A 23,816-nucleotide genomic window follows, 5' to 3' on the forward strand; every position below is an offset into this window, starting at 1 on the left:
GCGTTTGTGAGTGAGACAAAGAGCCTGTCAGTATTTTCTTCAGTAGTTTCAACATTTCCATTCATAAATCAGCCCATCACTTGAACATTATAAGCCTTGATTATGATACATCATGAAACATGCTGCTGGTCAAAAAAAGGTGTAAACAAAGTGTCATGTTGTCTGTGTTGATGTTTTTGTAAAGAACATGTTTCTCTGAAAACACTTCTTGTGTTTTCTATGAAATATTCATTTCCTTTGTCGGTCACCTAAACAAACTTCATGTGGTTGGTTTTAGACTTTGAAAAGACATTTTATATATCATACTTCAAGTTTTAGTCTTGTGTTACAAAACAATCAACCATTGTAGCGCTATGAGCACAAAAAGTGAACGTACAGCCCCGGCCTGAATCAAAAAGAAAAAGAAACTAATGACACATAATACTTCCCTAAGTGTTTGAGATGTTGTGTCCACTGGTTTTATTTTGTTACTTTAATTTGTAAAGATTTGCCTTTCTCAGTCACAGACCCTGCACGGTCCTAACAAGGACCCACCACAGGGGAAATAGGAGAAGTTTTTGCTGACTTCATCTGTATTTACATCTTTACATATATTCAATATACATTATCCCTGTACATCTGTATTAACATCTTTACACACACACACACACACACACACACATATATATATTAAATGGATAATATATATATTATCCCTTGTATGTTGTTATGAGTTCAGTGACATTCTGTGTCATCACTGTGTGCAGGTTGATGATTAAAAACAAAAAAATCAACACTTGCTCAGGACTCTTTTTTTTAGCTTGACAGTTTAGTGGTTAAAAGGAAGTTCTCTTACTGTGGACCTGAGGGTCTTGGTTCACTCATCTTCTTATCTCGAGGTTGATCAGAGGACGATAAATGATGTTCATGCAGGTAAAACAACCTGAGGACAAAATAACAAACAGGTGAGACACAAGCAGGAAAAATGTGAAAGACGGAGATGGTCAAGTCTCCACATCTCATTACCTGATGTGATCCTTAATTTGATTTTCTCTTCCTTCCTGTCTGCCTAAGTACCTGATGCAGCACCTCAGTGCAGTTTGTTTAGATCCTAACATGATTTGTCCGTCTGATCTGCCCTGAATAATGCCAATAACAAGACATTGAGTCTTAAACTTTAAACATTAAACTAACATGTTAGTATTTAACAGCAACCATGACCTTTAGGACAGACATTTATATCTAGAACTGTATAAAACAGGGTTGGAAATCAGCACTTGTCACACGGGTGAATTTGCTCAACCTACCAACCACAGTGTCAGAGCGAGGGTCACAATGACACTCTATATGCTGGATTTGGCAGTGCCTGTTTTGAATACGATATGATGCTCTTTATTGTCCTCACGGGGAAATTTGTCTTGGGTTCAAAGTGCTGCACACATTCAGCTGTCTTCACAATAGAATCCATAAAAGCAATAGAAAAACACGTCGACATGTAAACAGAAAAGAAGAGACCAATGCAAAACACACAACAGCAGTACTCACCAGTGTTAAACTGAAAATGTGCTGTTTAGTTGAGAAAAACGTGATCTTTGGAGAGAGATGGAGAGACTGTTCTAGACTGCAGCTCTGCTGTGGCTCAAATAAACTGTTACTTTAATATCAGATAATGTGATGTTGAAGTGTCAGTGTTGCTCCTCCTCTCTGTCACTATAAGGGAGGGTTTAATGCGTCTTTGGAAAATACATGACAAAGCTACAAATAGCTTTCGTAAAGCACAAGTGTTTTCTTATAGTTTATTGTCAGTATTGTACAAACAAAGTATACAGCAGCATAAAAAACACACAATCAGTACAACACAGATGTATGAATGAATGCAAGATCTTTTGGTTATAGGGTTGTGATTTCTACTGTCAGAAGCATTCATGTGTTAACTTGTATACTTAGCAGAACTTGTAAGTCATGTTTCTACAGGCTGTAGTTGTATGCAGAAAATGTATTTATTCATTGTATTGTATAAATAGATAAAAAACAATTCATATCAGTTGATATCGATAATTATCACGATAATTGTCAGTAATTATTTATTTCAAATTTAAAAGCTGATTTTTGTTCTTGAGTGAAAGTTGAAGAAACCAGATGGTTAATTATGGTATAATTATACTTTATTGTCAGAACATGACAAACTATTTCACCATCATAAGCTCAATGCACGCAGCTGGAAAATGCTGAAATGACGGTTTGTTGCTGCGGAGTCACACTCACTGGCCTACTGCTTACTGAGGGTCCACACCATGGACTCTTTATATTATTTACAATACGGTCCACACTAACACTCCTTCATGACGTTTGGACATTTATTTCCTTTGGTGTGTTTTAATGGGTCATATTGTTTCAAATGGGGGGAAAGTGAGTGTTAGCTGTTTTAGCTGCATTTCTCTTCGGCACAGTTAACAGAGAACTTTACTGTGTTTTATGCCGGACTGTAAATAGATAAATGTCTCAAAACTCCGGAATTTGAGTGGCCTTTCTTACAAAATATAGTTTCAATACAACATTGAACAGAGCTGATCAAGCCACAACACGAACTAGATAGTTTCATCTGCAAATTCCAACATAACACACCCAGTTTTAGTGGGCATGGATCCCTGTACACGAACAAGCAGAAACTAGAAACTGGTGGTATGAAATGCAGAACATATAATGCATCAGCTGCTGCTGAAGTCAGGACATGACCTCTCGTTTTCTTGGTGATATTTATTTGATTCAAAGAAAATATTAAACACAGAGCTGAAACACACCTAACGGACATTACAGAGGGAAGCAGACGTTAACTTTGGTAACCTAGCAACAGTGAGGGAGAGAGTGCGAGGAGAAGCGCTCTGAAACGGAGGTTGTGGACACAGGCCCTAATTCGATCATACACAGGTTCTATTTTTAACAAATTCTCCACAATAGAAGTTACTGGTTTAAACATTGTGGACGTGCTTTTATTGTGAAATAGCTGTACAACAGTTTGATCAGGAGCTGCAGCCTCTCATTTTCTAACCTCATTATTCATGTAAGGATCTGATTGGGCGGGGCTGCTATGATAATGGGGCGCTGCGCTGATTGGCTGCACTTACAACAGCATGTTTCTGAGTGGTACGTTAAAGGCGCACTCACAGGAGCAAAGTTGTCCTGTCCACTGGCCTGCACTCACACTGCTCCAGGACTAACCGGGCCTGAGCATGGTTACCCCTTACCTCGCTCCTCAAAACATGTGTGTGAAGTTTCTTGTTATAAATCCACTCTGATCCTGTATTTGATCATGTCTATAAACCCCTCTATTTCAGCCCTACTCAGAACAGGCTGTTTCTGTGTCTGTAGCTTTAAATATGTAAATGAGCTGTGTCTGACCACGCCCCCTCTCTGGAAGGGCTCGGGTGTCTTGGTCTTTCTCGCTCCATGCCCTATTGTTTATGGTGAGAAGGCAGACTCAGAGGGCAGAACAAACACCTAGCTGTGGGAGTGTCACCCACCTGGGGGAGGGGCTACTGCCCTTTGTGATGCCATGAAGGAAAATCTCCAAACGGCCTGTTTGAGCACACATTTTCTGAAAAGTGGAGCAGACAAAAGACAGAGAGGATGGACTTTTCTCATCATTGGGAGGTTTGTAGACAGACTAGAGACACATGTTAGAGTTAGAGAAACATGGGGAAGTGGATTTTGTATAATATGTGACCTGACTGTTGATTTGTATATAAGATTATTTAAAGTCCCTGTAAACCTATACAAAAGAAGAATGTATTATTAATCACCAGGTCAAATTTCAGCAACGAAAAAAACTTTTATAAAAAGTTTATAAAATTAAGCTTCAAAATCATGAAAAATGTAGCTGTTCTCTCTCCTCTGGGATGCTGTGGGCGTGTCCATGGAATGTGCCGAAGCCGAATTTTGGTTTAGTCTAGTAATGTGTTATGGAAGCCTGTTTCTCAATAGCATAGCTAGCCAAATGAAATAAGCTTAGCTAACCTCAATAAAATAATATGTAACTTTACCACTTTTTGCTTTGCATTCATTTATTAACCAGGCAGCCATCCTCACACTATAATTGCCTTTGATTTGTATTACTATTTGGTCAAGTTTAACATTTTTGTGATCAATAATAAGGGAAAACTAGTGTTCCATTTACAGCCTTCTGTTGCACCTGTTTTTTTATTTACACAATAAAGGTAAAATAACCCCACCGTCATCAATATCACCTAGCTAATAAAAGAAAAGGTCTATTGTCAGTTTTATATACATACCTGCAGGTCCTCATGCTTGATGTGTGAACCGCTGATTTTCATAATTACAACACACAAGCTATGCAACCGGATATACTCAGTAGTATTGAGATTAATGTATATACTGTAGTTTAATCCATAATATTTACGATATCATAGTCACTGTTAATTAAACCATATTTGAAGAGGTGCACCTGTGGAGAGTGCAGGATGATGCCCAGAGAGGTGGAAAGTGTGTGCTGTAAGCAGCTTAACGCCGTATGTAAAGACAAATAGTTTCCTTATACAAAATGATCATTCAAAGTATGAATACACAAGATTAATACTGGATCGTCAGAACTGAAACACCTTCTAACACATACTCCAACAGGTTCAGAATAAATGTCTGGAGCCTCCAGAGGAGCCACACTGCATGAGTCTTCATCCAGGCCTTGAGCCTGTCTGCCTGAACCCCTACTCCCTGCAGAATGCTCTGAACATTTATCAGACAGACCATGGACCGCTGGAGATAAAGGAGAGAGCTGTGTAAGTCTGAAAAAAACATTTTTATTCAGGAATGTCAAAATAACAGTTATGTTAGTCAAATTGAATGCATTTCTTAAAAATAAGCTGAGAGTTTTAAGAAATACAGAGTTGGTTTAGTGTTAGTTAAACTCAGTTTTGCTATTGTCAGGATCAATGCACAGCCAAACAATTAGAATGTAAAGTGTCTCTGAGCTATAAATAAAAAGCCTACACTCGGTGGTGCCTACAGACAAATGTAAATAATCAAAAAAAATGTTTTACATTCACAAAAGTTCTAGACAGTACAAACACAAGTTAGTGAACATCCAAAAATGACTAGAGAATATACTCAGTAGAGAGCAGTCATCCACCAAGGCCAAATAAATCAGAAAAAAGCAAACAAAGAAAAAAAACAGATGTCCAGGCCAATCCATACAGCCAAATAGATTTCAGGCAAGCTGCAGGTTGATCCATCTTTCATCTTCTAGGGATCATGATGTGCTGTATAAGAGAGACAAAATGAGAAAACAAGACCACTTAACCCAAAATAAATCTATACTTAAAAATATATAATCACATTACTTTTTTACGTTTGTCATTATAGGCGTGATCGCTACCTGGCATCCTTTGTTTCCTGGTGCTGGGGATACCTGGGAAAGCACAACCGGGTAGTGATACCTTCCTGCGTTGTTGTCCGTATCCACCAGGAGTACCCTGATGAAGAGGAAGAGTACACCGGTTTTAGGCCTCCAATTAAAATGATTTCCAAGTTAATGTATTGTTATGTTTGGACATGTATTTTATATAAAGTCATTTCATTTATTTAATACACTTTTAATACGTTACTCCATTCCCTCTCTGTCTGTACAAATCCATTCCCACACATGTATGCTACTAACTTGGCTTCCTCCCGTCCTCATAGTTCTTGGTTCTCTAGTTGGTGTCCTCTCCCCTCCTTTCACTCTCAGCAGGTGTTATCAGGGCTGTGGAGTCTTGAGGAAGAGACACATGTGTAGAGGCACTTCTGGGTTACAGAGAGGAATGTTCCTTTAACAAACATGTCAACTTCACAGAGTCTGGAGCAGGTGGGGCAGATTTTCAAAAGCTCCAGGAGCCAGTCCTCATACACCAAGTACTTCAACATGTCCTGCACTGCCTTGGCTGGTGCTCTGTTGAGAAATAAAATAAAAGACAACAAAGTAGTTGTCACAAAGTGCTAATATGTTACGTTCATACTTCAATTACATGGCAGAGAAATTTCAGTCATGACAGGCAAATTAAAAAATGACGAGGAATAAATTAACCCATTAGTTCTTTTTTTTCAATATCTAACAAACAAAGTGAACTAACTGTTCAGTGATCGTGTCAACAAGTTCAGAAATACTGGGGAGGTATGTGGTGACATCAGGATCTGCAAAGTTGGAACTGTTGTCACGGAAACTCCAAGAGAGGTCATTTTGTAGGTGGGCTGTCAGGTTATGCAGTTTTCCAAGTGGACGAGAAGAGCGGAAGAACTCAGGATGATGTGCTTCCCACAGCAACGCTCCTGTTGGCTACTGTAGCTTGAAAACCTGGAGAATACATGTGCAAATAACAATACAATTGTTTGTGTGCACAGTATACAGAGTTGCAGCTATGAAGTTAGAAAATAAATCTTAAAATTTTAGCTGCACTTTGACCATCAATGTTGCAAGATTTTGTACAGCCCGTATGGTTTTTTCTCTTGCATGAAAACATTAGTAAACTGTATGTCAGTAAAATGTGTAAAATACTGTATTTATTCAGTCACAATTTTTTTTAGGTTTTTACCACAGCAGAAACATCAGCATGGTGCTCATAAAATAACTGTGACAGACTCAACATGATGGATATTACAGATAATTTCTTCCTATGTGTTGTACTTATTCAAATCTTTGAAGAATATAATTTAAGCAGTGTTTTCTTTGATGTACATATAGTGCATATCTAGAAAGTTTGCCTTAACGTCATAGACATTCACAAAGAACAAATAAGACCTTTATATCTCAACATACTTGTAGTTTTTCAGTTGCCTAGTGTTCTCCAAGACAATTGTGTGCCCACTGTCCTCTCTGGTGACTTTCTGTGTGTTGTCTCACTGGCACCCCGTCTCTCTTGTTGTTGGAGGAAACTGTGAAAACGGATAATAGTTTAATTTGCTTGCTAATGAAATATACTGTTACTGATAATACTGACACGTATAATAATCTCTAAACTGCAGTAAAATAACGTGCAGTACTCGGTCAGAGAACCGCGTGATGGCGGTCAGGGACGTGCGTAAAGGCAGCCAGACACCAGTGCGGTGGCGGTCGCAGACGCGCCGTTTCAAGCCGTCTCTGTCTGGTTATTTAGACACAGAAGGCATCATTTACAACATCAACAATAGCCATGCTACTAGCGGAGATTTAGGGAGATCTGCGGCTGTTGCAGCGCGGTCATTTATGTAGATATTCCTCCAAAATAACGTTACCCGTTGATATGACCGATTATTATTATTACCTTATCACACAGATGAAAGTTCTCTATCATATTTGATTGGAGCTGGATGCTAACTTTAATCTTACACCACACATTCCCTCTCTCTCTCCCAACCAAGAAATGTGAGGCATCCCTTCACCTAATAATCATAAACTTGACCACATTAGATATGAAAATCATGCTAGGCTACACAATAAAATCACGTTATATTATTTAACTTCCCAACAAAAACTTTGATATAGATTAACTATTAACATACAGCAAAAAAGGGCAACTTACACTCACATGCAGGCATCCACTGTCCGTGAAGGAGCCAGGTGTCTCTGAGGCGGGCAGGTGACGGTCGGCGGGGAGACAGACGTTTCGGCCCCACTAAACAGCCAAAGGCGGTTAACCAAAAAAAGTGGGCACTGCAGAGGCTGGTGATATTATAGTTCTCAGTCTTTTCACATGTTTAAAGCTATCTTCTTGCAACATATTTAGCGTGCTTAGAGACGTATTGCTGATTTTACAAAACAGTTGAATCATCTCCAGTGTTTCATTTTTTGTCAATATTATTCAAAATGATATTCTTACATATAAATGTTCACACCTAGTTGGATAGCTTGCAGTGTTGTCTCCCCCCAACCCCCACAAAATATAGTTTCAATACAACATTGAACAGAGCTGATCAAGCCACGACACGAACTAGATAGTTTCATCCTCAAACTCCAACATAACAAACCCAGTTTCAGTTGGCATGGATCCCTGTACACAAACAAGCAGAAACTAGAAACTAGAAACTGGTGGTATGAAATGCAGAACATATAATGTAACGTTTTCTCGAAAGAGAGAGAGAGAGAGACAAAGAGAGAGAGGGAGAGAGAGAGAGAGAGGGAGAGAGAGAGAGAGAGGGAGAGAAGGGGAGAGAGAGACAAAGAGAGACAAAGAGAGACAAAGAGAGAGAGGGAGAGAGAGAGAGAGAGGGAGAGAGAGACAGAAAGAGAGAGAGGGAGAAAGAGAGAGAGAGGGAGAGAGCGAGAAAGAGAGAGAGATAGAGAGAGGGAGAGAGAGAGAAAGAGAGACAAAGAGAGAGAGGGAGAGAGAGAGAGAAAGAGAGAGAGAGAAAGAGAGAGAGGGAGAGAGCGAGAAAGAGAGAGGGAGAAAGAGAGAGAGGGAGAGAGAAAGAGAGAGAGATAGAGAGAGAAGGAGAGAAAGAGAGAGAGAGAGAGAGAGAGAGAGGGAGAGAGAAAGTGAGACAAAGAGAGAGGGAGAGGGAGAGGGAGAGAGAGAAAGAGAAAGAGAGAGGGAGAAAGAGATAGAGAGAGGGAGAGGGAGAAAGAGAGAGGGAGAAAGAGAGAAAGAGAGAGGGAGAGAGAAATAGAGAGAGGGAGAGAGAGAGAGAAAGAGAGAGAGAGAGAGGGAGAAAGAGAGAGAGGGAGAGAGGGAGAGAGAGAGAGAGAGAGAGAGAGAGAGAGTCAAATAATTGAACGAAATAACGTTTAAAAACTTTTTTTGAGGAGTTTACATTATTACCGTAAAATCCGGAATATACGTCGCACCGGTATATAAGACGCACGCTGTTTTGAAGGTCTCTGAGAGAGAAAAAAAAGTTTAAACTGTTTTCCTGCGTGACGATTTATATTGTGTTCAGCAATGTCTACAACATGCAGTTTCTGTGCAGCTGTGTCGCTCTTTAGTTCCGTTTGTTTTCACTTTCGGAGTCTGCACTCCTACTAGCTACAGTACGGTAGTATATGCAAATACTGTCTCAATTCTCAATTCCCCCAGTTAACTTCATCATTCATTTTGTACTGTATATACCCCCTGTTTTTATTTTTATTTTTATTCATCTCATCTATTGTGTTTAATGTGTATTTTTGAGCTTTCTTGTCTGTGCTGCTGCAATGCCCGAATTTCCCCTCTGGGGATCAATAAAGTGTTATCCTATCCTATCCTATGTTCTCATCTTTCTGGCTAGCTCCACTTAAAACAAGTCATTTTAAGTTTAAACGTTGATAAATATTAATATAATGAAATCTCAGCATACTCACAAATTTCTCCAGTCCTTATCCCGCTGGAAAGCTTGAAAAAGTTCAGTTCTTGTGTCATTTTTCCTTCTTTTTGCAAACTGATCACTCATCGACTTCAAGCTGCGAGAGACGAGCGCACGTGCTTGCCGCCAATTGTGTCTGGTGAGGGGTTCAAGAGCGTCGAAGATAAGAATATCTCAGCATTGTCATCGATAACAATGTATAACGCACTGTCGGCATTTCACTTAGTCCGCCATCTTTACTAAAGACGCCGGTGTTTCGGTTTAAAGTGTGACCGTGATAAGAGTCTGTGTGATTACCTTTGTTTAGTTTTACATTAAAGATATATCTGATAAGTACATTTTATCTTCCGTTTCCAATAGCTGTTGACGAGCAGACCCGCATCTCTCACCGAAACACTAGTCTGGTTGGTGCTAGCTTGGAATCGTCTTAACTCCGGTTTTGGACTTATACTTGAATTTATATTAAACCAAACCCCAGCTTACTCACATCAGTCTTCCTGTATTCTCTCACGGAAAATCTTGAAATGTAAAGTTGTTTTGTTTCTTTGTTCCTTCTTGATTTCTGTCGACCCTTCACTGGATTCAAAAAGTAACGGTTGAGTGAAGGGGAGCGGCGCATGCGCATGACACCTCTTGTTTATGTTGATGAGTTCAAGAGCAACAGTCAGCGTCGTAATAAAAGATCTTCTCTACAGAGTTTTTAGTATAGGCACAAAAAGGTGACAAAGATGGGTTATTTGTAAGTTTGAGTCTATTACAAAGGTGTTGACAGGTTTGTTTATAGATTAATGAAGCACCATGAGTCTTGTTACTTTATTTTTAAAGGAGAATTAGTGACCCTTTACCACATTACTGAATAACAACAGTATCACCTTCTTAAGTGCTTTCTACAGTCTGATGTTGTTTATTGGTGATTACAGTATTTTGTTAAGTTAATATTATCAGGAAAATGGAGGAACTACAGCATGTTTGGGCTCTTCAGACAGCTGGTCACCAGGTGACAGATTTTGGAGGATTAATGGAATTTTAATTAATTGAATACATACATATATCTTTGAATAAATAAAAGTGGAAGAAGGTGAGGGTGTGTGAAGGAGATCCAGCAGGAGTGCAAACTCCTGACTGAGATTCATCTCTGGAGAAAAAAGCATCGGAAAAATAAAAGTATTCCAGTAAAGTCAAAGTACCTGTACTGAAGCTCCATGAAGGATACTAATACATTCAGGCCTTTAAAGATTAAGACTAACATGTGATCCACAGCTGTTTTATATGAGTATGATTTTTATCTTTGCATGATATATTAGATTTTGAGATCAACCCCATCACCGCCAACTTTTGGAAATACCCAACAACAAGATTTAAATGTTGCTGTAAAGAACTCAGGAGGTCAACATCAAAACAAGGCTACAAAGTCATGTTTATATTCTGACACATCATAGACTAAATAATATCCTCACAACAGAAGACGGGTCTCAGTATGCTTGAATATATCTATAAATATCATTAAAGAAAGTTATTATACACATATAAACGTAAACATTTGATTATTTCTTGAAGAACAGTCAGAGCAGGACATGAACGTCCTCAGTGATTATTATTTTGTCCCTGAACGCAGCAGTCAGAGCCACCTACATGTGAAAAGCATATTTACTAGTAAAAACCAGTGGGCGTGCACTGTAGCTGTTCCCACTCAACGTTCTTGAAGCCAAAATCTGCCGCTTAGGGGCGCTTCCATCTTGCGATTTTGACGTCATTTAGAGCCAGAGTCTGCGCAGTAGGGTCTGGGGGCAGGAGCCCTGGTAAGACGCCCCGCCCACTTAGCGTACTGCCCTGATGACTTACGCAGCCCAGCTACACCGAAAGTGCTCCGCCGGTCTACGAGTCTTATGAAGAAATGTGTAAGTACAACAAACCACCGTATTCAAAGTCTAATATTTAAACACACTGTGTTTTTAAAAATCCCGCTATTTTGATCATTATTGAAAATACATGGGCTGCTGGGTTCCCTGTTTTAACAAAAATCGTTCTATATTTAAGCTATATTTAAGCTAGGTTAGCACCACAGACCGTAGGCTACAGGTGGTAAGATATGTTATATTCTGTTAGAAACTGATAGTCTGCAATGTGATTCATGTCTGCTTTTCTAATATATTTAACTGAACAGTAAATCAATTGTTTTTTGTGTCTTCATTTAGGCAAAGAAGAGATAAAAGCAGCTGGTCTGACATCTTCCACAGAGGTGAAGTGTAAGTTAAAATCATCTGTTAAAAGTTATATATCCTGTGATCTTTATTTAAGTTTCATAAGAGGATTGTAAAAACAAGCTATTGTTAACAACAGTCTTCTAAAATAAAAATCACACCGAGTCATACACCAGCTAAATGTTAAATAGAAAGGTGATGTTTTCTTTTCCATTTTACAATCAACAGAACCTAAAAATGACTAATTTCAACCTTCGTTACAGAGGTCAGGCTGGGGTCGCTTAGTTTGAAGGAACCTCCTCCTTTTTTCTCCTGTGCCAGACGTCCTGCTCATCCACTGTGGTAGAAATGACCTTACACCAGCAGCTCTCTCAGATGAAGAGTCCTCTCTGCCATCACCCAGAGGAGCTGATCAACGTCTGCACAACTGAAGAAGGTGGACAGAGTCTGGTGCTTTGTGACAGTGAACAGTGAGAAGGTGGACAGAGTCTGGAGCTTTGTTACAGTGAACAGTGAGAAGGTGGACAGAGTCTGGAGCTTTGTGACAGTGAACAGTGAGAAGGTGGACAGAGTCTGGAGCTTTGTGACAGTGAACAGTGAGAAGGTGGACAGAGTCTGGAGCTTTGTGACAGTGAACAGTGAGAAGGCTACCATAGTCATCCTCAGATAAAACACAGAGATCCTGGTCAATATTCAATGGTGCTATTTTTCTTTCCATGATGTTGCCCTGTGTTTAAAAGGCCAGATGCTGGAGGGTTGTGTTGGATTTGCTTTTCCATCATATTTTAACAGTCAAACAATCATCCAGGATCTTTATACTTTATTTGATTTTTGTTTGGATTTCTTTGTTAAATTATTTTTTATACTTTCTCGTATGTCCCAGCATTTCGACCTGATGGTCTCCCTTACTTATTTTCCACATGGTTAATGAAGCCAGGTGTTGTTTATTGAAGTTTTATTTTTTCATAAAATGTTTAAATAAACTTTTTTTAAATCTGAATTGACTGTCTCTGATTAACTGGAGCACTACAACGTGTTGGTCACAGTAAAATCATTTAAAAGTTAAGTTTATAGCTCACATTTGAAAAGGCCTTGAACTGACATTAATTTCTTCTTGACCACCAACAGCTAAGACAACAGCAAAGCTAACAGATGAGCTCAGCTTGTCACAGCCGGTCTCGTCTGAGATAAATGGCCTTCAAACTTATTTAATACTAAACATTTAAAGCCAATAAGCATAACAAGATATGCATGAGATTCCATTTCCATTTATTCAATCACAGACTTGTCAAACAGTCTGGCATGTTGTGCTGCTGATTTCAAGAGTTAATAACTGAAGAGAAGAACTCCATGGAGAGAGGACAGGAAACGCTCAGGGGACGAGTCCTCCATGTTGTCAGGGGTTGTTGATGGATCTGAATCTGAGGGCATCTTCTGTAATAGAGAAAAACAATCATGGAGTTAAATGTAAAGTATAATGAATTTTACTGTGATGTTTATGCCTCAGACCTGAAATCAGATCTGTCCTCAGGTTCTGCTAAACTTCAGGATCTAAAGTTTGTTTTAAAGACATGAGAACTATTTAAGAGGAAAAACAAAATATATAATAAGACAGGATGAATCCAATAATATGATCAGCTTTATGAATTTATGTTTTAAGACAAAAGTGTTCCTGCCACTTTCTATTGAAGATTATTTTAAACTGTCATGACATGGGCCAGCCTGATAAATTAAACTAATGTTAAATATTCTCATATAATCAGACAGCCAGTTTGTGTGCAGAACCTCACCGGAGCTGGAATCAGAGTCTGGACTGTTGTTTCCTTTGAGCACTGATTTCCTTGAAGACAGAAAGAAGAACAATTTAAACATGAACTTCTTGCAGAATCACAGAGGCTGTTAAAATCTTCTGCTAGTCTTCCTTACATTTTAAGAAGGATTATAAATTGTTACTAAAATTACTTTGATGCTGATAGCGGTTACAATAACACGGTCCAATCATATGAGAGATAATTTTACCTTTGAGTCCTATGTGAAGGTGTTCTCTTCAGAATCAGCACTGCAAAGACAAGATGATGGTGTCCACCTTCACAACGTGCTGCTTCAGTCTGGCTGCATCATGGTCACCTACAGGAACACCACAGAAAGCAATCAAAGTACTTGATAGTACTCACTGTTTGCTGATGTGATGTATTACCAGCGTAATGCAGGAGCAGCTCGTGATACTCCCTGCTGAGAAAATAGTTCAAAGTGCCCCATTTAATTAATTTTCGTATCATGATATCAACCTTTACGTTGCTCATTTTACATAGGTTTTAATACAATTCAGGGAAAATACTATTACAAATATTTAATTTATAAAAAATCTCAAAATATTTTTCAATACATTTGCTCCTTCCCAAAAGGTTTCGCAGGCCGGATGAAACCTGCTGTCGGGCCCGCGGGCCGTATGTCTGACATCCCTGCTCTAGTATTTGACCGTGAACTCAAACTGGACCACGACATCATTTCTTTGTTGACCAGCGTGCAATTTGCCGTCAGTGTACCCGTGTCAGTGCTTCATGTTCCTGCTGTGGGCTGTACAGGACGGCTGACTGTTGATCAGTCGGAAACGCTGATCAACTGTTTGTGCAGCAGGCGGTGAGTCATGGGGAGCGAGGCTGTCAGCATCGATCAGGTCTAATTGGAGCTTCAGTCGGGGTGACGGGTGTCCCTCTGTTCTACTGGGACACGCTCACTGGGAGACATGTTCAGACTCTCCCTCCACTGTGAGGAACAAACACACACTTTGTTTGTGCCACTTGTGAGGACTGTGTGTCGACTGTAGTCTACCTCACACACACTCACATGACAAACACACCTGAATCTGTCCTCGAACACTCAGAGACAACTTCAGCTCTGAATGAGAGGAGAACTTTTTAACAAGAATATTTCATGTTTGTCTTCTTCATTACCTCTCAAACCAAAGTGATGCTGCACCGTCAGTCCCTCTGCACGTGGTTACCTCCACAGGTGCATCCAATCAGTGATGAAGTCTCTCCACCTGTAACGGTCAGCGTGTGAAGAGGCTGCTGTGCACATGATTACACAGTCTGACTCATCGGCTCAATGATCATGATCGTGATTATAAATGAACAAAAATACCCAAAGTGTACTATCTACAGATTAATTACTGTATTGAGATCTTACTGTCATTCTCCATGAAGGTCTGTGGAGAGTAGGTGAAACCACTTTGAAGGTCCAGCGGTGGTCCACAGTGAGCATGCTCCCCTGGCAGCTGCATGTTGATGATTGACTTGATGTTCAACCTTAAAAAAAAAGAGTGAAATTATGAAGATAACAGTTTATGCTAGTTCTGTTTTTGTGACTCAAAATCAATATATATTGTAATTGTAAAAAGTTAGTACATGGACTTAATCTTGTCACAGTCTCTAACATTATGTACTAATGTGTTATCTTTTTCTTTGCTTTTATCTCTTTTAGTTTCTTACATCTTTTTAAATCTTTGGTTCCTCTTGGTCTCAGCTCGTGTTGTTGGGTTCTTGTGTTTCCTGGGTTCTTATGATGGTTCTTGTGTTTCCTGGGTTCTTATGATGGTTCTTGTGTTTCCTGGTTTCTTATGATGGTTCTTGTGATGGTTCTTGTGATGGTTCTTATGATGGTTCTTGTGATGGTTCTTATGATGGTTCTTGTGATGGTTCTTGTGTTGCCTGGGTTCTTATGATGGTTCTTGTGATGGTTCTTGTGATGGTCGGGTTATATATGTCTGTTGGGTATCGTGCACTTTGGGTTCTTTTCTGTTGAATTGTATTTCATTATTTGTAGTATTTTGCATTCGTTATGTTCTTGCTGTTGTTTCTGTTCTTCTGTGTTTGGTTTAGTTTGTTCTTGTTTTGCTGTTTGTCAAAGCACTTTGTAAACCTGTGTTTTTAAAAGGTGCTATATAAATAAAGTTATTATTTTTATTATTATTATTATTATTATTATTATTGACGAATAATAATTGACGGAAAATATGACGAACCACTACGTCTATAAATAAAACAAACAAATCTGCGTTGGATGCATTAACTCCGACAGGCTGACACGGTAGAAAAACTGTTTGCCTCCATTCAATCACCTGTCCCACCTCACCTGGAGCCTTGCTTTGACCACAGCATCCGCCCAGGCTACACATAGTGCCCAGTAGAGGGCCAACACACACAACCATAAGGAAAATACCATGACACAAAACAAACACATCATTTGGCTCCAAAACCTACCTTACTGATTATGATAAAAAGTAAAGCTGTAAATCCCATTTAATTTTCCAAGAGTTGATGAGTGCAGGAAAGTGAGGAGAAGTGTTGCTGAAAGCAGCAGAACACCCACCTTGCTGCTACAGATACTCACACACACTGAAGTGTGTTGACCCAGCTTCATTAAGCCTGATTAGCTATCATAAATGCATAAGAACTGACATGCACACGTCACAGCAAGCCAATCATATCATGCTTATGCCTTCATCTGTAAACACTGCGTAAAAGTCCTATTCACCCGACACAAGCTGAAGCTTCAAACTTCGGATTGTATTGACATTGTGATGCAGAGAACATAATAATTGTCCATTTCACAGCTGTGATCATGCATTAGTACGATGAATGTTTACGCAAAAATAACAATTGTAGTGTTGTTCATGTTCCCTGGTCTCTATCTTCACCAATTATTGGAGCAGATAACTACAGGTTAATGCGGATGAGTGAATTAAAGACCCTCCAGGGAGTAGTACTGAAACCTACTTAAAATAAAAAGATATATATTTTTTAAAGTTTTTTTTCACTAGGATGTTTTTATCAGCGGACCTTGTATGATGGAAAACTGACACATATTACAGGCTTAAATTTGCACCAGGTCTGCAAGAGTGGTCTTGTAGACAGTGCCCCCTTGCAGCAGTTGAAACAGCTCAGTTATAATAAGGTTTAAAAGGCCCAAAGGTCATCAGTTCCTCTTCTAACGTTTTGTCCTTTAAGAAACAGCATCATCACATGAACCTTAGCTGGGTTTATACTTAGGGGATCATTTAATTCCTTTACTTCTAAAATGTGTTTTTCTTGCTATTTGTTAGATGAACAGATTGAGAGTTGTTCTAAAGACAGATTTACCACTAAATATTGTTTAATGAAGTTAATTTATAACATAATTTGTAAATGATTCAAAAACAAAAAAATATCAGTTTTAAACTGTCTTGAAAAAGGAAAGAGACAAAACAGTGATTTCTGACGTCATTAACTGAGCTGCTAATTCATTGCTTCATACATAGCTAGCTCACCTTCACTTCTCGTGTTTTGTGTTTCATTAACTCCACCAGATCATTTTGTCTTCTTTTTTTGCTCTATGAAACATTACTCATCACTAAATATCTCTAACCTTTTAGTCGCTGTAAATCATGTTTTCCCTCCTCTTATCTACAGAGTGTTGTATGTTATTGTAAGCACTTCTGCATTATTATAATCTGTGTAAATCATCACCTACATTTGTGTTCCTTAGTACCCATACACAGCAAACAAAGAAAAACATATATAAATGACAATGTTCTGTCTGATCTGTTATTTAGCACTCAGTAAACCAGGCCAGAGAACAATATAGATTGACATGTTTTCCTCTTTATCAGTGCATTCTGTTCTGTTCCAATAACAATAGAGGTCAGAACAAAAGTCCACTCCAGAGTAGGTCATGTAGAATCAATGCCCCGCCTAGATGTATGTTCAGTTTCAGCTCTCAAGTTTTAAAGCTGCAAAGCTGTACTTGATTCAAAACCCTGCAACTTCATTTGAACAAACAGGAGCTGAACTTTTTGCTGATAACTTTTTCAAAGCTTAAGACACGTAAGGTGGTGTAAAAAAAAAAGACACAAAATGATTTGACATCTTGTTCTGGTTTCAAAGTAACACCAGTAATTAGACTTACTCTTGTAAGGCGAAATTCATGAAAGAAAATACAAATTGTAATTTAATGGAGTTATTATTGACATAATAAAATTAAGAAGGCATGAACTGTGAAAACATTTTTTTTAATGGGCAAAAGCCCTGAAATCCAGGGAAAATGACAACTGTCTGTCTTAGAAAGGAGTCCAAAACAAAACTTGTTTTTTAATTTTTCATTGGCTTTATTTAGAGCTTTTTTTTTTGTAAAATATTTTTAGCAAATATTTCAAGGCGTAGCAGCTCCACCAATTGTCAAATGAATTGGAATGTGTACACAAATAAATGTATGGGCTGCGTATGTGTTTGTGTTTTAAGAAGGGTAGAATAACTAAGAATATAATATAAAGTATATACCATAGACAGCACAACATCAGCCGGAGGCGCTGCAGCAAAGGACAACATAAAGCAAAAGCATGCTTCTTCACTGTGTTGCGTTAACACTAGCCACTTGAAAGATTCTTCCTTCTTCCTGTTAGTGTAAACAAGACAGACATTTTAATTCAATCCTTTTTTTTCAGGGTAGATATTATAAAAAGGAAACATGTGTAGTGAGGACAAGTTCTCGAGGAGAAATCCGGGGTTAATAGGGAAGCCATTTTTTTTCTTTCAAAAGTCGCTGTAGTAACTAAAGAAGGAAGAAAGAGATAAGAAAAGGATAACTCAGATTTGGACAAGAAGGCACAGTGCTTCTTTTTGGATGCATTTACTGGGAGGCAGCTACAAAGTCTATTTAAGAACTCAAGGTAAGCCTCATCTAACCTTCGTCGTTCTCGCTCTTCGAGGACACAGACATGAAGAGAAAAGGGTCACTTCAAAAAGGGAGTCAAAAATCCGATAGGGTTTTACATCACCTACAAGCCGTCCTTCTCCAAAACTCTAGTCATACTATAACGTTTTCTCCAACCCAGGCTCGACAATATCAATGAAGTAAGCCCAAAGATTATACTAGTGGTTGATTCATGTCATTGCTGCATGGGAGGGAGGGATGGGGGTCAACACTTGTTTTCAGGAAATTCCCCTAACATGTCGTTTGCTCATCATGCAACCGATTGTGTCATTACAAACCTAGAGCCATGAAAGTGGTTCTTCAGGGAGAAAAAAATAAGATTTTGTGTAGATGTAAAACAGGTGGTCGTGTTGCTAAAAAAAAAGAGAAAAAAGAAAGTAAAAAAAGAAAATCCAAAAGACATTCTATTGTCCACCAGTCTTGACCTTTTTGTGAACATTGTTTTAAGAAACCTGTGTTTCTAGATCGCATGTCTTTGCCTTCTCAGTCCTTTCCTTTCCTGTGCTGTTCAGTCTCTTTTCTTTTTCTTCAAGCCCGATCCTTGTTTAGGTTCTGGTCGATAACTCTTGGGAAAGCCAGTCCAGTCCTTCATACAGGCCATTTCCCTGGGTGGCGCAGGTTGCCTGAACTTGCCACTGTGGGGTTTAGAGACAGTGGGGGAAAGTCAGCATTGAGTTAGACATACATGGAGCTTTTGATAATGCAAACAGATGTGAATAGCTCTGTAGGGTGTGTGGGGTGTTTCTCTACTCACAGTTCTGTTGCGGAGACTGCTGAGGCCAAGTTTCTCTGTGATTTCATTGACACTAAGGGCATTGGGAAGGTCCTGTTTGTTAGCAAACACCAGCAGAGCGGCATCTTTCAACTCGTCCTCACTCAACTAGAGGGGCAGAAGACAATCAGCTGTAAGATTTTAATGCAAGGATGAAAAACCTTTTAAAGGCTTTACATGCTTTTTTTTGATCCAGCAGATGTCGCCCTTGAGCACCAGCATGAAACCAAAACAACTCGCGCTGCATTGTTGTGTTAGCATGCTAATGCTAGTGATCTTTATTATGCTCGTATCTTCACACTGCATGTAAATTTACCTGAAATGAGCGTGATCTAGAAACACAGTTAAGCAGTGAGTACAGTATGTTATTCTTCTTTTCTCTAGTCCCTCAATTAAACAACTTTTATACGTGAGGGGAGGAGTCAGCCGGCCGTCCGGGCGATGTAAACAAAGTGAAGATAGGACTCTGAAAACTCTGAAAACATCACAGACAGTGGGACTCGGGTGTTACACCCATTGTAGACAGTCATGACTCACAGAGTTATTTTCAGAGGATACACTTGATTTATATTATATTTAAGTGTGAAAAATCACATAAAGACTTTAACAGCCTTTTTGTCAGTGATATTAGTGAAATTATAAAATAGTTTGTTGAGAGACCTTAGCACAGGGTTTCTGAAATAATACAAATGTATCAAATAATGCACCTAACATCAGAAGAAAAGAAAAAGAAAACAGTCCTTTTAAAAACAACAGGCGATAGACAATGCACTGTTAAGATGCAATCACAAAAAAAATAAAAAATACTCATGGAGTATTCTTGCATTAGCTTGTTTAAATCTTCAGGTTTCTGCACTGGGGGAAACAATAATCTTTTCACAACAGTATTAAAATTAATTTAAAAATCTTTTACAATTCTTGTATTGATTTTTTTTTTCCTGAATTTATTTTCTCTCTCTAGGGCTCTAGCTTGATGAAAAGGAACATATTAATATATAATCACAGGAAGTTCATCTCAGTGTTCTGTTTAAACTGGAGCACCCTTCAGTGACTATTCGGTGCTGTGTTAGTAAACCAGGAAACCAGAGTAAATGCAAGCTTTGTAAATCCTCCCACATAATTCTATTCAGCCAAATAAATCTCGGCATTATCGTAGCCCGAGTGTGTGAGTACAATACACAGTCAGTGTAGAGCCCAGGGTTTTGCAGCCAGAGAATTAAGCGAGTCAGAGAAAAGAACTTTCAGAAGGCAAAAGTACTTTCACATTACTCCAAAACTAGAAAAGTTAACAGTAAAAAAAAAAAACAGAGCTGTTGATTGAGAAAGGACTCTTACATGTTTCAGTAAGTCTCGTTGTCTCATTTTAAGCAGCGATACAAGAAACTACTCTTCCTCCAGTTAAATGATCACTAAACAGCTGATCTACTTAAGAGTTTTTACAGGTTTTAATCATGGTGGATGAGATCTCTGCAGATAATTTCACCCTTTGGGATAAAAAAAAATTCTTGATGAAGAAAACTTCTAGAATCGCGAATTAATAAACAATCAATAAAACAATAAAGTTTCAACAAATAAAAAAAATAACACTGTGTGAAATTCATCACTGCACAAAGAACACTATTCACTTTTACCCTTTTACTTTGAGATGTACGTTATTAATACTTACCATCTTTGAAAGCTCATCGGCTGCCTCTCTCGCTCTCTCTTTGTCGTTGCTGTCCACTACAAAGATGAGGCCCTGCATACAATTAAAAAAAAAAAAAACATCGGCACTGAGTGATTCGTTTCTCTTTTCTTCATTTTACACCTCATCAACTTTTAGTCCTTTCTGATGGGAAAAAGTCAAAGACAATACCTTAGACTCTTGAAATGGACTAATGTTATATACATAATTAAATTGTTTATTTTTATTTTTAGAAAGACATCTTTCATTACAGAGGTAAATTAAGTTTTTGTGGAGATATGTAGGGTACAGCTTTGAAGAGAAATTGTCAAATAATCAAAATGATCAAATATTAAACAGATAGAAAACTTTTTGGGAGCTAATTGTTTTGATAAAGAAAATGTGATGAGAGGAGAAAATGAAAGAGATGACTTTAAAAACAACAGCAATGTTACCAAATACCCAATATAATTATTGGAGAGAAGCATTTCAGTCTTTAGTCTAACTAGTGGAGCTGCTTTAATACCATATGTTAAAGGCAAGAGTCAGAGGTAGTCGACATTTTGTTCCAAACCACCTTTACTGTGTGATCTGAAATGTTACAAAGCTGCACGCTAATAAGCGCTCCTGACTGTTCCTGTTTTATTATAATGAAAAAATGTAACTTCCATACCTGTGTGTTCTGAAAGTAATGTCTCCAGAGGGGCCTGATCTTATCCTGGCCACCCACGTCCCACACTGTAAAACTGATGTTTTTATATTCTACTGTCTCCACGTTGAAACCTGTAGGACAGAAGATTGACAACACATCAATAACATTATCCATGAAGTTCAATCAAACATGTTGAAGTTAGGGCTCGCCGATATATCAAGCTTTTAAGATATATCGATATATTTTCAATCCAGATATAGGGTAGGACAATATCGTTAATATCGATGCAGTTCATGTAGTTTCAAAATATCGTTATACGCGTCTTCTGTAGAGCTGCCAGTTCACCTCTCTCTCTACCCTGCTCCTCTCTCTCTCTCTTCACCCTGCTTCTCTCTCTCTCTCTCTACCCTGCTTCTCTCTCTCTCTCTCTTCACCCTGCTCCTCTCTCTCTGCTCCTCTCTCTACCCTGCTTCTCTCTCTCTCTCTCTGCTTCTCTCTCTCTCTTCACCCTGCTCCTCTCTCTCTCTCTACCCTGCTCCTCTCTCTCTCTCTTCACCCTGCTCCTCTCTCTCTGCTCCTCTCTCTCTGTCTCTCTCTTCACCCTGCTCCTCTCTCTCTCGCTCCACCCTGCTCCTCTCTCTCTCTCTCTACCCTGCTCCTCTCTCTCTCTCTTCACCCTGCTCCTCTCTCTCTCTCTCTCTCTCTACCCTGCTCCTCTCTCTCTCTCTTCACCCTGCTCCTCTCTCTCTGCTCCTCTCTCTCTGTCTCTCTCTTCACCCTGCTCCTCTCTCTCTCGCTCCACCCTGCTCCTCTCTCTCTCTCTCTCCACCCTGCTTCTCTCTCTCTCTCTCTCTGTCTCTCTCTCTACCCTGCTTCTCTCTCTCTCTCTACCCTGCCTCTCTCTCTGTCTCTCTCTCTACCCTGCTTCTCTCTCTCTCTCTGCTCCTCCCTCTCTCTCTACCCTGCTTCTCTCTCTCTCTCTTCACCCTGCTCCTCTCTCTCTCTCTCTGAGCCAAACTCAAAAAACTAAACGGTTAACAAAAGACACAACTGTGTTTATTTTGTTATGCAGAAAATTAATTAATTTCACAAACAGGTAGTTTGTTTTCATGTACATGTTGAACTTGTGCAACTGACTGTTAATAAAAGACATATCGATATATATCACTATATCCAGTGAAAAAATATCGAGATATGAGTTTTGGTCCACATCGCCCAGCCCTAGTTGAAGTACACAATAAAAAAACAGGACAAAAGTATTTCTTACCAATGGTTGGGATGGTGGTCACAATTTCACCAAGCTTCAATTTATACAAGATAGTTGTTTTTCCGGCAGCGTCCAGCCCAACTATTGAAAACAACAAGCATAAAAATCATCATCGTTATCAGTAGAGGATACAGAGTGATGGATAACAAGCTGCTGTTAATGAGATAACCTGCGTTCACCTATAGGTCACATAATCTGTCAGCAGAGAGGACAGTCATTAACAGTACAAGAGACCACGCATACATCATTTAGTCTGAGGAACAAGGAGCCCACATTTATTAAAAAAGATGACATTAACAATCAGAACAATTAACACTGACGTCACCACGGATCAGCCCATGACGTAACACAATGGCACTTGCTCATTTCTGGTCAGACATCAACACACTTTATAAAAGCTTAGCTACAAAACGCATTAAGACTGAGGATATGTTCATCCATATCACATACTCACTTTGTATTTGTAGTAGGCAAACTTTGTAAATAACATTTTAATTAAGACCATTAAGAGGTCAAAGAGCTCCAGTAACACCAGTATGAAGATGGATTTTATTACATGTATTAGCCCGACGCGTTTCCAGTTTGTGGCCTTTTATTAATGTCATCAAGAGACACATTACAAGCGTCCATAAAGAAGACAATAACAACTTTTAAAACCCCTTTTGACGTAAGTTTTTTTTCACAATTGGGTATAGCCGTTTTTGTTTTACGGTCAACATCGGAGCGAAACTAAATTTTTTTAATCCCTCCGTTAAAAATCTGTGCGTCCCAAATGTAAACTGAGGAGGTTTAACTATTAAAAACTGATACCCGGAACTTTTTCAAGAGCTGACTGACTGACCACAAAGCTAAAGACAAATACAGCTTCTTTTACTCACCCATCAAAATTCTCATTTGTCTCTTTCCAAAAAGCCGGTTGAATAAATTTGAGACCGTGAGCCCCATGACTGTTCACGGATGTTTAGAAATCACAGAAGAAAGTCTGATATCAGCCGCTGAATACTGCGGTGGAAACTGTTACACGCTAATCTGGATCCTGTGGTTTCACTGTGAGACCGACTGCCACGTCCGGGGCCAACGTGGAATCTACGACGTCATCAGTTTGAATTAACTTTATCAACACACACGACACGGTAAAGGGAGTTGTATTTTTTTTACAGCTTTCTGGTGTTTACTTTTTTTTACCTAATATAATTAATAGAATGAATTACGACGGAGGATTAGGGCCA

General features: G+C 39.0%; 2 protein-coding genes and 3 long non-coding RNA genes across 7 annotated transcripts in view; 1 reads left to right on the forward strand and 4 right to left on the reverse strand.

Annotated features, from left to right (window-relative positions):
* LOC132972373 (NACHT, LRR and PYD domains-containing protein 12-like) overlaps window positions 1-1,845 on the reverse strand; it is a 13,506-nt gene extending 11,661 nt beyond the window's left edge. The window contains exons 1-2 of one of the 3 annotated variants that reach the window (XM_061035150.1): window positions 1,525-1,845; window positions 836-922 (exon numbers count right to left, since the gene is read on the reverse strand). In XM_061035150.1, coding sequence (XP_060891133.1) covers window positions 836-864 — 29 coding nt within the window. In that variant the 5' untranslated portion in view covers window positions 865-922; window positions 1,525-1,845. The other 2 variants (XM_061035149.1, XM_061035151.1) reach the window with 2 other exon arrangements.
* A 3,076-nt stretch (window positions 1,846-4,921) lies between these two features.
* On the reverse strand, window positions 4,922-6,813 carry LOC132972378 (uncharacterized). Its single transcript, XR_009672906.1, has 3 exons — window positions 6,102-6,813; window positions 5,369-5,920; window positions 4,922-5,252 (listed from the first exon to the last, which is right to left on the reverse strand). It is a non-coding gene; the product is annotated as an uncharacterized LOC132972378 (long non-coding RNA).
* A 4,473-nt stretch (window positions 6,814-11,286) lies between these two features.
* Window positions 11,287-12,415, forward strand: LOC132972377 (uncharacterized). The gene is made up of 3 exons (XR_009672905.1): window positions 11,287-11,528; window positions 11,747-11,961; window positions 12,130-12,415. It is a non-coding gene; the product is annotated as an uncharacterized LOC132972377 (long non-coding RNA).
* Window positions 12,416-12,734: 319 nt separating this feature from the next.
* On the reverse strand, window positions 12,735-13,616 carry LOC132972376 (uncharacterized). The gene is made up of 3 exons (XR_009672904.1): window positions 13,503-13,616; window positions 13,274-13,323; window positions 12,735-12,917 (listed from the first exon to the last, which is right to left on the reverse strand). It is a non-coding gene; the product is annotated as an uncharacterized LOC132972376 (long non-coding RNA).
* A 3,988-nt stretch (window positions 13,617-17,604) lies between these two features.
* On the reverse strand, window positions 17,605-23,625 carry LOC132972374 (ADP-ribosylation factor 4-like). Its single transcript, XM_061035152.1, has 6 exons — window positions 23,466-23,625; window positions 22,588-22,668; window positions 21,342-21,451; window positions 20,672-20,743; window positions 18,988-19,113; window positions 17,605-18,868 (listed from the first exon to the last, which is right to left on the reverse strand). Exons 1-6 carry the CDS (start codon window positions 23,530-23,532, stop codon window positions 18,779-18,781), a joined length of 546 nt encoding a protein of 181 aa, XP_060891135.1. The 5' UTR covers window positions 23,533-23,625; the 3' UTR covers window positions 17,605-18,778.
* Between the last annotated feature and the right edge of the window lie 191 nt (window positions 23,626-23,816).

This window comes from Labrus mixtus, chromosome 4, assembly GCF_963584025.1.
Source record: "Labrus mixtus chromosome 4, fLabMix1.1, whole genome shotgun sequence".
In the NCBI taxonomy this organism is placed as follows: domain Eukaryota; kingdom Metazoa; phylum Chordata; class Actinopteri; order Labriformes; family Labridae; genus Labrus; species Labrus mixtus.

Bases quoted from the DNA above. Each gene is read 5' to 3' on its own strand.
- LOC132972374 (XM_061035152.1), bottom strand. From the start codon at position 23,532: ATGGGGCTCACGGTCTCAAATTTATTCAACCGGCTTTTTGGAAAGAGA. The intron at 20,744-21,341 runs GTATGGAAGTTA...AATTGTATGCAG, and splicing joins ATTACTTTCAGAACACACAG to GGCCTCATCTTTGTAGTGGA. The intron at 18,869-18,987 runs GTGAGTAGAGAA...TAAACCCCACAG, and splicing joins GCAGTCTCCGCAACAGAACT to TGGCAAGTTCAGGCAACCTG.